Source organism: Melanotaenia boesemani, chromosome 20 (assembly GCF_017639745.1).
Source record: "Melanotaenia boesemani isolate fMelBoe1 chromosome 20, fMelBoe1.pri, whole genome shotgun sequence".
NCBI lineage: Eukaryota > Metazoa > Chordata > Actinopteri > Atheriniformes > Melanotaeniidae > Melanotaenia > Melanotaenia boesemani.
Window position 1 is genome coordinate 23,070,389 of NC_055701.1, and position 15,409 is coordinate 23,085,797.

Genomic DNA, 15,409 nt, shown 5'->3' on the forward strand with positions numbered 1-15,409 from the left:
TTATCTCCTTTATTAAAGTTAGTAGTGATGTTTAATGATGCCTAAAAATCCCACCATCTGCCTGTAATATCATCAAAGGAATTAGAGAATCAGAAGGAATCTCTGTGCATTGGTTGCAAGACCAAATGTCAAAACAGGATAATGTTCAGGCCCAGGCAGCACCGCATTAAAACAGACATGGTTCCTTACTACAAATCACTGCATGGGCTCAGGAACACTTCCAGAAATCACTATCTGTAAACACAATTCACTGTGGAACATAGAAATGCAGGTTACAGTTCTAGCATGCAAATCTCTGGGCTATCTATCATCTTCTCTGGGCCAATGTTAATTTGAAATGATCTGAAGGAAAGTGTGAAACTGTTCTGTAGTCAGATCAATCAAGATTTTAAATTATTTTTGGAAACCATGGATGCCATGTCCTGCAGACTAAAGAGGAGAGGGAGCATCCAGGTTGTCTGCAGAGAGTTTAAAAGCCTGCATCTCTGGAGTTGAATTAGTGCCTGTAACCTGTGGCAGAGGTTCTCAAACTTTTTTTAAACATTGTTGAATGTGGAAAAAATTTTAATCCAAGTACCTCCTTAACTAGGGATGTCCATTTACATTTTAGTTAAGAAGCCACATTCAGCACAATTTGATCCCAAGAGGGTCAGACCAGTAAAATAACAGCATAACATAAATAATGAAAACTCTACATTCGCCTTTGTTTTATTGTGAAGAACTACAAGTACATTATCAAGATGTTTATATTTAATAAACTATCATTTTAGAAGATATTATGAACAACTTGAAATTTCTGGAGATAAATAAGTGCAGTTTCAATCATATTGTCATGCCTACACCCGCCTCTCAGGTGCGCTCCACTTCTCCTGAGTACTAACCACCAGTTCCTGCACTACATCACCCAGAATCCCTCTGTTCCAGCCATTTTGGATCTCACCTGCATCCCATCATCATCATCATCAGTCTGCACCTGGTTGTCTCCCTATATAGACTCCCTGTCCAGACTGATGCTTTATGTTGTAATGCTGGTCTGTGTTTCCTAGACATCTGTGCTAGAGGCCTAATTAAACACGTTGGCTTTGTACCTGCGCTTGTGTCTGGCTTCTCCCTTTGGCTCGCTTGACACATATTTAGCCTCAGATACACATTTACATAATTTTGTTCTTTAATTTACTTATTTATCTCTGAGAGGTTCCCTTGGATAAATTGAAGACATTTACACACTCACTGCAACATTTTGTATAAACAATGAAGCTACAAAATCACCAAACATTTAATCACAGGTATCTTAAACTGAAAAATACAGTATTTGATATTATGATTTGATATTATTATTATGATTGGCCTTATTTTAAGATCTAAGTTATTTAAATGGGCATTCATGTACATTTCCACACATGTAGTAACTGACTTAAGACAAACTGAAATCAGATCTATTAAGAAAGATATAACATATGGCCACACCTCCCTTCTCCCTTTTTTTAAATGTACCTCTTGGAGTGTCTCCAGGTTAGGGCTGGGCAGATACTTGGTGAGTATTGGCGTTGACTGATACCAGTGTGATGAGATTGATATTTTTTTTACAGAGTGCTTTGGGAGCATAAAGCCAAAGAATGTGAATGAGAGGCAAACAAAAGCTTTTGTTTGGCTAATTTGCACTCTTGACTTAATTTTTCTTAAACAATTGTGTGATAAAAGGGAATATCAGCATTATTTTATTATTTTTTTACATTGTTGATGTTATTTTATATCGTTAAATAAAAAAAAGCTTAAATGTTAATTAGTCAGTTCTGCCATTCTGTTGACAATAATTGTTATACTGTGTTTGATAGCAATAATAATAATAATAATAATAATAATTATTATTATTATTATTATTATAATTATAATAATAATCAAATTAAAGGCAAAATCAATAAATGATTGTGAATGTCAAGCAAAAAAAAAAAAAAAAAAAAAAAAAAAAGAATAAATAAAATAAAATAAAAAATTGGTATTGGCAATACTGGCCCTGGATTTACTTCTTCCATCTGTGAGGGCTCCATCAATGGTGGAGGTTTAAGAGCAACACCTTATCCCATTCAGACAACGTCTCTTTCAGGAAAATTCTTGTAGATTACAGCAAGACAATGCCAAACCACATCCTGCATCCATCACAACAGCATGGCTCACAGGAGTAGAGTCCCGGTGCTGAACCTAAATGCTGCTGTCCAGACCTTTCACCAACAGGAAACATTTGGTTCCTTCCAACAGGTTCTAGGACCAATGAGGAGCCAAAAATCCTACCTCTGACAAGAATGGGACAACATTCCTTTCCTAAAACTCCTGCAACTGTTTTCCTCACCTTCCAGACGTTTACAGACCTTTGTAAAAGAAGAGGGGATACCACACAATGCTAAACATCAACCCCTTCCAACATTTTTTTGGGACATGTACATCAAGCTGAAAAAAACTTGTCTTTTACAGACACAAAACATATATATAGTTTTACATATACGTGGAAACAATTTACATGCATAAGTTGTTTGCACTTGTCCATTTTTAAAATAAAGTATTTCTCGTTCAAATTCTGATAAAAGGTGTGGAAACTAATGACAGGGAAATTTCAACTGAAGGTTTCAAGATTATTCCATAAGTATAGTTAATTTTATGTTAAAGAAAAGTTCAAGAAAATAAGTTAAAGCAAAACCACAGTAAAAACAGGTTATTAGGATAAGAGGCAAGATCCCCTCCACCCCCACCCTCAAGGCTTTCAATCATTATATTCATTTCATTAACTTATTCATTTTTGTGTGCATGTGTGTCCATTTATTTAATTATGAAATAAGCCAACAAATTAAACCAAACATAATTTTTCATTAAAGCTGCTCGAAACCAGAAGAAGTTTTTAAGTGTTTCTTTAATTCTGATGCACTCTATGCCACTGGTATCATATATAAGACGATGCACATTTCAAACTGAATTATACCAGAATAATAAAAGACTTTATTTGTTGTATAAGAGAAATGCTGCAGAAATGGGGAATCAAATGTAATCTTTATATACTTTTGGCACCAGGATGAAAGTAACATTAGACACCTGATGGTAGGTTATATTCAAATAAGACGCTGGCATGCTGGAACAGTTTATAAGAAGCAAACAGACATCTGTAGGCACGATGTTACACATACAGCACTGCCCGAGGGCGCTTTTACATGGAAGTGAGACATAATTACGGTTTGTGTTGTAACCCTTTTGCCTCCACACTGTGCCGCAGTGTGTGCGTTTTTGTGCACCACATATAGCCTGTTGCTTATTACTTTTCCAAACTTGCTGCAGTTTAAAAATGATTCTAACAACCCGGGGATAAAATGTAAATGCGTGTATATCAATTAACAAAGTTTTATTAAGTAATTAATTAATTTATTTTGCTTTTACTGTATACCATGTATGGAGACACAGCCGCAGACAGGGCGCGCAGACAGCATGTATACTACCAGCATACTTTGAAGTTAGTGTGCATTCACGTGCACGCGAGCACGCAGCTCCCAGCCTATATAAAGAAAGCAAACAAGCCTTTTGGGGTTACACAGCAAAAATGGCAAGCAAGAGGAATGCTGCTGTTTGTCCAAGCGGTGCCGGTTGCGCGGTTTTACGCGCCGCAGCAGGTCCGAGTTCACTCAAAAAGACACCGAGCCAATCTGAGGTTATCTTGATTTTGTCAGTGATGTTTCTTGTCTTGGTCCGGTCAGCATCAGCTCATCCTCAGTGCCTGGACTTCCAACCACCTTTCAAACCTCAGTGGCACCTGGAGTTTTGCAAACAGTATGAGGAATTTGGTTGCTGCGACCAGAGAACAGACAACATAATCGCAGAGAGATATTGGGACACCATTGAACAGTTGGAAACTGCAGGTTATGAACTCTGTGAGGACTTACTGAAGGAAATCATGTGCCAGGTGAGTATTCTTTCATCAATAAGAGATTGGCTGTGTGCTGAGGATGTTTTGTTCTGTTTTTGTTATTTTTGTTCTGCATAAAGTTATTTAACAGAAAAAAGCATTACCAGAATAAAGATTATTATTTATGTAATGTGTGACAAATTGTTAAGACCTTGCACAGTGAAAAACAGCCACTCTGTTGCGCAAGATCTGACATTGTCAGGTGAAAAAACATGGACCTCCCAAGATGTCACCTTGACAACAGCAAATGTTTCTCTTATTCAAATGTACTTCTATGCATCTATACTTAAAACATATGCAAGTCCCCCATTTAATTGACACTAAAGTATCATAATAGATACTGGCTTTTGCCCTCTCTCTGATAACAGCCTGGATGGTCTCCCTCATCTCTGACACTTAGAAGAAGACATCCCCCACCCAAAAGGAGCTCATTTGTAGATTCATATGACAACAGAATATATGTTCACTGTCTTTCTGTGAACATCTGAAATAAGCTCCTTTCCAGAAAACTGCAGCATTTCAGAACACAGCTGATGGTGTCCTCCTGGAGTAATAAAGTTGCAGCTTGCATTTATGAATCCTGGGTTGACGTTTTGTTGGTTTCTAAGGTACTACTGAGCCCACTTGGCTACATTGATCATGGTGGCATGACTGTGTCTCCATACAGTGCTGCTTGGGGGTGCAAATGTCTCCCACAAAACCAAAACACAATATATTTTTTTCATGGAGATTTGTTTTTTCTTTTACAATAACTGTTGATTGTCTTTTTGATCACATATGACCCATCATTGCTTGGAGAGACTAAACCTTTGATGTCTTCTCCTTTTATACCCAATCCTTACACCCTCATCAATTTCCAGGTATTCAGCTGATTGTAAAATCATCCAGAACAATTTTACCTCTCTTCAAATCTTTTTTGAGTGTGATACTGGCACTAAAGCGCCACTACTGAACTTTAGCAGATTTTCTCACTTTGGTGCCTCCTAATGACGAATAATTTGCTTTTCGTCTTGCATACTGTTTCTTCTCTGAGCTTGCTCCAGCGAGTAAAAGCCAGTCCAATGCTGACACTTGATGTATTTCTTGCCCTGTCCCTTTCTCTCTTCATTTCCTTCTCTTCTTCTGTTAATGTTCTTTTGTGTGTCTTTACTGAATCAGGCCTGATTCATATTCAGAGTGGCCAGTGTGTCGATATCCAGTTGCCGGCATGTGCATAAAGCAAAACTCAGTAACGTGATGCTTCGGGCTGTAAAAAAAGTCGTTAAGTGCGGTTTCTTAACTTCGGAACGTTGCTTGGCAACGACGGCTCCAGGAATGTACATGATAAATGTCTGTGCCATCAAAACTAGTCAGAAACACATATTTCTAAGTTCAGAAAGTTACACTCTACTATTTAAAGACATCACGTATTAGAAAAGGTTTCCTGAAATGATGTTTTGAACTTAAGCCAATTTTGAAAAGATCAAACTTTAGGTATTTTATAACTGTGTGATTGTGAGGCTTCTCCACTTGTGATTCTACAATTCTTTGTCAAACATATATCAGTTGTTGTTAATTATCTCCACAGTGCAAACCACTGTTGTAAAATGTCTGCTTCTACCCTCCAGGAGTGCTCTCCGTATGCTGCCCACCTCTATGATGCTGAAGATCCTTACACACCTGTCAGAGAGCTCCCTGGTCTTTGCTTTGGCTACTGCTCTGAGTTTCATGGCAAATGTCGCCATGTGCTGAAGTTTTTAACTGAGAAAAAGCTGCTGCTGGACACCTCTGACCGGGACATGTCCACATTCTGCAGCATACTTGACCTGTCTGACCAGGACTACTGCTACCCCAACGTTCTGAGGAGCACTGACCTCAACAGCAACCTCGGACAGGTGGCTGAGGACCCCACAGGATGTCTCCAGCTGTGTCTGACTGAAGTGGCCAATAGTCTCAGGAACCCAGTGTTGATGCTGCACAGTGGTGATGACACACATCGGATGTTCATTGCTGAGCAGTTGGGCTTTGTTTGGGTCTACCTACATGATGGCATCCGGCTGGAGCAGCCATTTTTAGATATGAGCGGAGAGGTACTGACCACACCTTGGCTGGGGGATGAAAGAGGTTTTCTTGGCATGGCTTTCCACCCCAAGTATCGGTACAATGGACGTTTCTTCATCTACTACTCCATTCACGTCAACAGTAAAGTGGAGAAAATCAGAATCAGTGAGATGAAAGTGTCTGCCTTTGACATGAACATGGCTGATCCTTACTCAGAGAGGTAGGGCAAAGGGAATATTTGCTTTCTAATCTTGTGGCTTTAAAGTGTGTTTAACAATGCAGGTATGCCAAACTACATGCTGAAAGACATTTAAAAAGGGATCACTGATGCTGGCAAAGGCTGTAATAACCTGCGTAGACATGTGTAGACAGCTATCTTGCTAAAGGGGAAGTTTTCTGTGGCCATTGAGGTTTTCAGAGTGGTACACTGAACTTTGCAATCTAAAACCAAATTGTTCCATTAAAAAAAAAAGTTTAATAAATTTATAAATAAATAAAACACCAAGAAATTACTGCTCATGCCAAGTATAGTTGATAGGTTCATGGTTTAAATCGTGGCATTTCAATGCCTCAGGTCTCCCCTGCATTAAAAATGAGTGACATAAATTACACTAAAGCAGCAGAAGAAGCTAAACGTGGCTTTAAAGGATGGTACTTCAGTGATACATATTTCAGACTGTCTACACTGAGTGTAAAATTAAATTGCAACAGGGCGTTTTACTAGAAATGTTGAAACAGTCAGTTCAGGGCTGAAATCACACATTGCTTATATGCCACTGTGACTTTACTATTACCTGACTGAAGGTGCATATAGGTAGTGGTTTGTTGCTCTAAAACAAAATTTCAAGGTATGTACATTCACCAGTCTATTAGGTACACTTGCACAACGGCTTGTTAACACAAAAATCTAATCAGCCAATGAAATGGCAGCAACTTAATGCATTTAGGCATCTAGACATGGTCAAGACATGTTGAAGTTCAAACGGAGCAACAAAATGAGGAAGAAAGGAGATTTAAGTGACTTTTCTCTGCAGGGTCACTGAGCTCTCCCCTAGAGATAGGATGAGAAGCTCGGTGATCCAGGAGGGGCTCAGAGTAGAGTCGCTGCTCCTCCGCATTGAGAGGAGCCAGATGAGGTGGCTCGGGCATCTGGTCAGGATGCCTCCTGGACGCCTCCCTGGTGAGGTGTTCCGGGCACGTCCCACCGGGACGACCCAGGACCCACTGGACGGACTACATCTCTCGGCTGGCCTGGGAACGCCTCGGGATCCCCCCAGATGATCTGGTGAATGTGACCAGGGAGAAGGGGGATTTCTGGGTTTCCATGCTTAGGCAGCTGCCCCCAAGACCCAACCCCAGATAAGCAGCAGAAAATGGATAAATGGATATATATACATATACATACCTTCAATCTTCACTGTAGCTCTTCATGATGGTCAGAATAAACAACAGTTAATAAAACCCGTAGTCTTTTTTTCTCCATGTAGGGTAAAAGAAACCAAATGTATACATCTGAAAATTGAAGAGAATCCCCTTTATATCATCTTTAATATATGCAACTGTATTAAACTGTATATTTTTCACATTCAGGGTTATTTTAGAAATTGAGGAGCCAGCTGCAAACCACAACGGAGGCCAGCTGCTGTTTGGTCGAGATGGGTATTTGTACATCTTCACTGGAGATGGTGGAAAAGCTGGGGATCCATTTGGGAAGTATGGCAACGCACAAAACAAGTAAGGGGTTTCAGGTTTCTTCAAGTGTGAGAAAACTTGAGGAGCAGATTTAAAGAATATTCCCATAAATCGATGCTTTCACTTTTACACGAAGAACTAATATATTAACCGCAAAGCACCATGTTGTATGCTACCACCGTCTGGGAAGTTTTCAGAGAAAACTAACATGGCATGTACTTTGCAGAGTCATCAGTAAGAACTTCACTGACTATGATTTTAACCAATCAGATCAACAACATTCCATTAATTTAACCAGAAAACAGACCAAATTATACAAAAACAAACAAAATGCTCCATATTAGTGTAGAGAAAGAATGGGCCTTAAGCTGATCCAAGCAGTCATGATGAAAGGAGAAGCCAACTATGGCTTGCTTCTTTTTTCATCATTCTTCACAACACATGAAAAATACCCATATAAGCCTAACCTGCTAGTAGTCAGAATTTGTTCCTCCAGTCTTCCATGTCTTCTGACTTCACCTTTTTAAGACTGTAGTTGGCGCTCTAAGATCAGAGGAGAAACCAATCAACAGCCATTGTACTGATGGATAATATTGCTCATATATCTTCTAACACACACAGAACATCTTATGACGTGATGAGGTGTGGATGAGTGGAAACAAAGCAGTAGTACCCAAATGCAGGACATTGAGGCTGGAGGCAGATGAACATAGGAACCAGAATTTATTCAATTAAAACTAAAGGTGTTGCAGCTTCAAGATCACAAGATAGTTGAGTCAAACTTAAGTAACAAAACCCTCAACAGACAAAATAACAAAGAAGTTCTGAAGGCATGTAGACAAACCAGGGCAGAGTAAGCAAAGAAAGCAGGGGGAGGAGGTGTGGCAATCAGTAGCTGAAATAAAACAGGACACAAGATAGACAAAGACTCAACCTTAACCAAAAAATACGTGAAACCAAACAAGAACTTAAACAAAACTCATAGCCCATGACGATGGACATGTTAACTGACTTCAGTTCGATTCAGCTTTATTTATACAGCACCAATTAACAAAAAAGTTATCTCAAGGCACATTTACTGACAGTCCAATTCAGTACAACTAAATATAGTCCAATTATAATTTGATTAAAACATATCCATCACATGATCCACATTAGTCCACTATGTAATAATTGTGTTTATATTAAAACAAATAATAAAAATCCCCTTTTAACAGAAGGGAAAACTTCCAGTCCCAACCAGTTAGGGATGGAGAGGACAGGAAAGAGAAGTAACAAGCACCATAATTCTAAGTCAGGGATACCTGCTGAAAGAGAAAAAGAGAGGCACAATACAATTTTAATAACAGTAATAATGACATATATCTATACATAGAGAATAAAGAGGGTGAGCTCAGTGCATCATGGGAAGTCCCCCAGCAGCCTAAGCCTAACTAAATGGATGGCTAAGGGGCACCCAAGCCAGCTTTTATTCTAAGTTTCATCAAAAAGGAAAGTTGGAAGCTTGATCTTAAAGATAGAGAGGATGTCTACTTCCTGAACCCAAATTGGGAGCTGGTTCCAGAGAGGAGCCTCATAAGTGAAGGCTTTGCCTCTTACTTCTACTTTTAGAGACTCTAGGGACCAGAACCTACAGTCCAAGAATGAGGTGCTCTGCTGGGAAAATACGGAACTTTATGATTCAATGGAGCTTGGCCATGAAAAGCTTTATATGCGAGTTGAAGAATTTGAGATTTTATTATAATAATAGGTATATATATATATATAAATATGATTTTCTTTGCCAATTCTTGCCATAATCTCATTGCAGCAGTCCAAGTAAAAGCTTGATTCATACCAGAGGGGTGCTTCCTCCATTTAGGAACACCATATGTCCAGTAGCTGGAGAAGCCATCCTTGATAAAAGACCACCCTCATCAAGAAGGAGATATTTCCTAGAGACTAAGGTGGTCCCTCAGAGCAGCTTTATATTGATTTACAATTTCCTGGCTCTTTAAAATATACCTAAAAAAATGATCATCAGACAAATAAAAGTAACCTATGCCACGGAAATGCCTCAACAGCTGAATCTCTACAGGAGTCATAGTTTCAGGGATTTTCCATAAATTTTCAGCTTTCTATAATTGATTTGGTAATAGTTAAGTTAATCACTCTTTAAGGTTGAAGCTGTACTGCGTCACCATTTGCCATCTCATCCACTAGTTCATCCGTTTAAGCTTATTGTTTCAGCTATTTACACTGACGTGCAGGCATTTCATCATTTATAGCTTCCAGGTATGACAATTATCATTTAAAATAGAGCATCTCAAATGCTTTAAAATAATTTGTCCTTCATTTTTAGATAACTTTTTAACATTTATGGTTATCTGTTAGAACCACCACACTGTAACAACTTCATATTCTTTGATTAAAACTTTGTGTAAACTTTTCACATCTATTTTCACTGATTTAGTGCCTCTCTGTAGTTGTGTGATGCCATTTTTAGAGGTCAGTTTGCTTGTTGGAACTGCTTTATATATCAGCAAATTTCATTGATTCATTGCATTTAAGATGCTCCACTGTGTTTTCTTCATGTTTCCCAGGAGTGCTCTGCTGGGAAAAGTTCTCCGCATTGATGTGGATGGGAGGGACTCCCGTGGGAGACAGTACAAGATTCCCTCTGATAATCCATTCCTTAATGATCCAGATGCCCGGCCAGAGGTGTTTGCGTATGGGGTCCGAAACATGTGGCGATGCTCTGTGGACCGTGGAGACCCAGTGAGCCGCTACGGCAGGGGCCGAATATTCTGTGGAGATGTTGGTCAAAACCGCTATGAGGAGATTGACATTATCAAGAAGGGAGGAAACTATGGATGGAGGGCAAAAGAGGGCTTTGAGTGCTATGATATTAAACTGTGCCACAACTCATCTTTGAGTGAGTAGTCTCATGTTAAATGCTCCCTCATGATTGAACTCAAAGTCTATTTTTTGATTCTTTCGCCACCTGGTATTTCTGGCATAAAAAGCTTCAGATTTGAGTTAAATCCAGCGTGTCTTTCTCTGCCACAACAGATGACATCCTCCCTATATTTGCATATAGCCATCATGTTGGGAAGTCTGTGACAGGGGGATATGTGTACAGAGGATGTGAATCACCCAATCTGAACGGCCTGTACATTTTTGGAGACTTTATGAGTGGGTAAGAGATCTGTGCCGAATAAAATTAAAAACACAAATGCTTTCTGTGAGCTTTTTTAGCAAGGAAGGAGAAGTATTATTGTCATCCTTATTTGTTTTGACAGCTGTTGAGCCTTTTTCAGTGAATTCACATCACCTGAGCCCACAGCTTCCTTTACTTTTATTTATAAAACTTCACTCAGGTTCTAATGTTTGCTGGTTTTGACAATATTAATTATTCCTGTCAATGTTTAGACGCATTATGGCGTTAGAAGAAGACAAGACAACAGGAAACTGGAAAGAGAGGAGTGTATGTATGGGTGATGCAACGACTTGCTCTTTTCCTGGACTCATCAATCATCACCACAAGTTCATCATCTCTTTTGCAGAAGATGAAGCAGGTAACATTTGTTTAGTTTCTTACTGTGTTTAGATCTGCGCTATAATAATGCAACAGTACTGAGAATTTGATTGTGTTTTTTAGGGGAGCTGTATTTTCTGGCCACTTCTTATCCCAGCGCTATGTCACCTCATGGAACAGTGTTTAAATTCATGGACCCATCAAGGTGTGGTATCAGACACATATCCATGTAACATCCCTAAAATCCTCCTTATTGACTAATAGATGCATGTTTTTTTTAGAAATCGTATCAACTTTGAGGATATCTGTGCATATTTTTATTATCTAATCTGACCTAATATATGAACCAAACCGTTACCATGAGGACGAGGAGCAGTAACGTAAGCACATTTATATTAAAACTGATATATTCAGGATCCTGTGTTGTAATGGGGTTCAGGGAATTATCCTGAGAATATTTGTAGTTCTGCTCGATTAGTGACAAATACAGATAAACTTACTTCTGCATGAGCAATACTTGATTAAAGCACCTTTACTCATTTTCATAATGTAAAAGGAATCATATTGCCCACGTTATGGTGCAAAGTATGTTTATATACACACAAGCATACTTGTTCAAGAAACCTTATATAATGACAGAACTTGAAATGGCTATTATTTCTTTACAGCGCAAATCCTTCCAGTTTTACAAACAGGCTCCAATATTGACTATTTATGTGTTCATATGTGTTTCTTGACTGCAAAGGCTTATAAGGTGAAATAAAGGAAGAGTGGAGGGCACAAACTCATTCATGCCAATGCTAATCTCATTTGTATAATATTCTTATTGGTTATAAAACTTTTCTACTTTTCTCCCTTTTGGAATGTCTTATTTTTCAACATGTGAACAATTAGGTTAAAACGTAAGAGTGGGAGAAAACTTGATCCCAATGTCTTGTCTCATCAACTAAAATTTAAAAAATAGAATCAAAGGCAAAGTAAAAGGCAAAGGTTGATGCATACCATCTGCAACCCTTCAGTTTGTATTAATCTTTGTATTAGTTTGTTCAGTCTTTAAAGAGGTTGTATAATTGACTTATTAGCAAAGTAGATCTGGTTTATATGGCTTCAGCTTTTGTGATGCATTTTTGACCCCTTTTCATCTATTGTTGAAACTGGCTGTTATTTTGGTTGCTAGTGTAATTTTGGTGGTTGTATGTTTTTTTTCTTGTTTGTTCAAATGATTGTAAGGATTTTTCATGTGTATTTTTCATGTATGGCTTTTATAAGTCACATACCGTACATGGTAAAGTTGATCTTGTTGATTAATTTTCAAGAAAGTGGAGAGTTAGATTTCCCTAATCGATGTAAGCCAAACAACTTGGAATATCTCAGCATGACGTGCAGTGAAGAAGCTGGACAAGTGGTGCAGAAAACTGTAAGCATAAAAAGCTATCTGCTGTAGATAAACAGTAAAACCCTCTCAGATCTATCTCTCAGGACATGAGAGAAACCTCATAAGAAATGGTCTCCATGGAAAAAGAAACGGGGAGAAAAGGTTGAGATATGCATAATGACACAAGAACTGGACTGAAAATCAGTGGCAGCCGGTCTTATAGAGGGATGAATCCTCCCCAGAACCCAGACCTCGATATTACTGAAGCAGTGTGGGATCATCTCGAAAGAAAATAGAACAAAAGGCAAACAAAATCCACAAAAGAGCTTTGGAAAGTCCTTCAAGAACCCTGGAGAGTGATTCCTGAGGACCACTTAAAGAAATTAAAGAAAAACTGCAGGTTTTAGGGTCAGGTGCTCATACCAAATACTGACCTTCAAGTTTATTAGAATTGGACACTGTTTTTTACCTCATATACAGTATTTTCAACTTTATTTGCATATCGATCCATCACGGAATCTGTTTCCTAGCAGTTTATAAAGGAATGAGAGGCAGTTCAAGACTTTTGCACCATGTTGCAATATAATAATAAATAATAATATAATAAATAATATAATAAATAATAATAAAAAACAAACAAACAAACACAAAACATATGAATAATTTTACTATCATTACTGAAATTGAACTTCAACATGTCAACTTTTGCAGGAGAGCTCCTCCAGGGAAATGCAAGCAGAAGCCAGCCCCTGTTAAAGTGAGAGGGAAAAAAATCCCTTTCGTGCCTCGAGAATGTGAGTCACCTCATAACATTAGACATTTAAATAGTTTTTGTCACGTCTTTGATCTTTTCTGTCATCTTTATGGTGTTTATGGTGCGCAGACTTGTCCAAAGGCCATTAGAAGAGGAATGGACTTCTAATGTCCTTGTCTTGCAGGGGGAAGCCACTGAAATTTGTTATTTTAATGACAAAAAATGTTTTGGTTCAGTCAAGTTGCACATTAGCCACTTATATCCGATATATGATCTAACAGGTAAATTAATGTTTGAGATTAATGAAAACACAAAGCTTCTGAAATAAAAAAAAGGCTTATTCTTGTTCTGAGAATAGCTGCTTCCCCCTCTATTTTTAATGATTATATATTTTGCCAAACAGCATAATCCCATTGAGGTCATATATAAAAACTATAAAAAGCAGCTTCCCATTTTACATCAAACCTATTTAAAACAGAAATAGACAAGCATTTCAAACATTTAGGTCCAGTGTCAGAGCCAAATATTCAGTCCAGTTTTACAAGATGCAGCATGTGTGGCTGTTGAGTTGTGAATGCGAGTACTTACTGACATCTGTGCCATTTCAGTGACTGTGCTGAACACAAATGAAAAACCTACACGACCACCACCAAGAAAGTTCAAACTGACCACCAAACCTCCAACGACAAGAAGCCAGGTCAAGCCTACGGTGGCTGCAACAAGCGTGACAACGGTGGCCGCCGCTGCAAAGCTGAAGACAAAACCACAGAGTAAGGATGCAAAGAAGAAGAATAAGCCAACACCATGGAAGAAAAACAAAGTGCTGAACAAGAAAGATGATAAGAAAGTTCACAAGGAACAAACAAAGAAAAAAACTGTGAATAAGAAATCTGTGACACAGAGGAAGAAGACCGCTATGATGAAGTCTGTCAAAGGTAAATGAAATAGCCACAGACAGTTCAAACAATATATTAAACACTCCCAAAACCTGAAATATAACAAGATAAACAGAAAAAGAAAACTGGACTTAAGATAAGAAGGACTATAAGATTAATTTGAGGATGAAAAGCAAATTAAGATCAATTAAAAAGTCAGAGAAAAAGATGCAAAAGTTCTTTAAAAGGCAATTTTCTATTATAACTGAATATGTATGAATGTTCTTCACCATGTTACTGAGCTGATGTGTTTTCTAAAAATAAAAAATTAATTAATAAAACTATGCCAAGAAAAATAATAATCCTACAAAGTGACTGATGAAATAAAAAAGTGTCCATAATTTGAATGTACATGTGTACATCTACTGCCATCTCCTTTGGTGCTTTACCTGAAATACAAACTTATTTCATTATTGATTGAGGAAATCACTTTTTTTTCAATCTTTCTGCAACAGATAATAGTTTTACATTTTCTAATCAGGCATTACTGGGAATATTCTGTTTGGACGTTCTGACATATTCCTCTGTTTACCTGTATTTTTCCTCTTTTAGAGCCCTCCTTGTACTTGCTTTAAATTTTAGACAGGCAGCAGGGAACAACTACAATATTTTGTTACATCTGTGTTGAATTACCTTTTGAAAGAGTCCATCTTTTCCATTGTTTGCTCTCTTATTGGGGCCACAGTCCCTTTAATTTAACCAGGTGCAACAGCTAGTTATAGTCTTTAACCACCTTCTTTGAACTGCAGACTAATTTGCATGTTTAGATGTGTTTTTTTTTTTTTTTTTTTTTTTTAGAAATGCCCAAAACAGACTGATTCTATTATTTTTCTTCTACTTGAGAAGACATGTATGCATGTATATAAAGCACGTATCTATTGGATGTTTTATTTTTGACCTAAGTCACTGGTTTCTGCCACTTCTGTAATTTGAACATAGCAAAAATAATCTCAAGTCAAAATAAGCAGCAAACACACACACACACACACACACAACTTCCAACTATATCAAACCTCAGTGATGTTAAAACAGTCTAATTTAACTATACATATAAGGGTTAAAAATAAACATAAAAAGTGTCTGTGCATTTAAAAAAAACTCTCTGTAATTAAACCCCACAGCACTGTTCATGACTAAAACCACTGTGACCGTG

The 15,409-nt window shown here is 37.9% G+C and overlaps 1 protein-coding gene across 1 annotated transcript; it reads left to right on the plus strand.

Annotated features, from left to right (window-relative positions):
* Positions 1–3,580: 3,580 nt before the first annotated feature.
* hhipl2 (HHIP-like 2) lies at positions 3,581–14,417 on the plus strand. Its single transcript, XM_041972647.1, has 10 exons — positions 3,581–3,650; positions 3,735–3,940; positions 5,551–6,203; positions 7,574–7,717; positions 10,258–10,589; positions 10,727–10,853; positions 11,087–11,232; positions 11,316–11,397; positions 13,279–13,361; positions 13,930–14,417. The coding sequence occupies exons 1-10, from the start codon at positions 3,581–3,583 to the stop codon at positions 14,262–14,264; spliced, it is 2,178 nt and encodes a 725-aa protein (XP_041828581.1). The 3' UTR covers positions 14,265–14,417.
* The last annotated feature ends 992 nt before the right edge of the window (positions 14,418–15,409 follow it).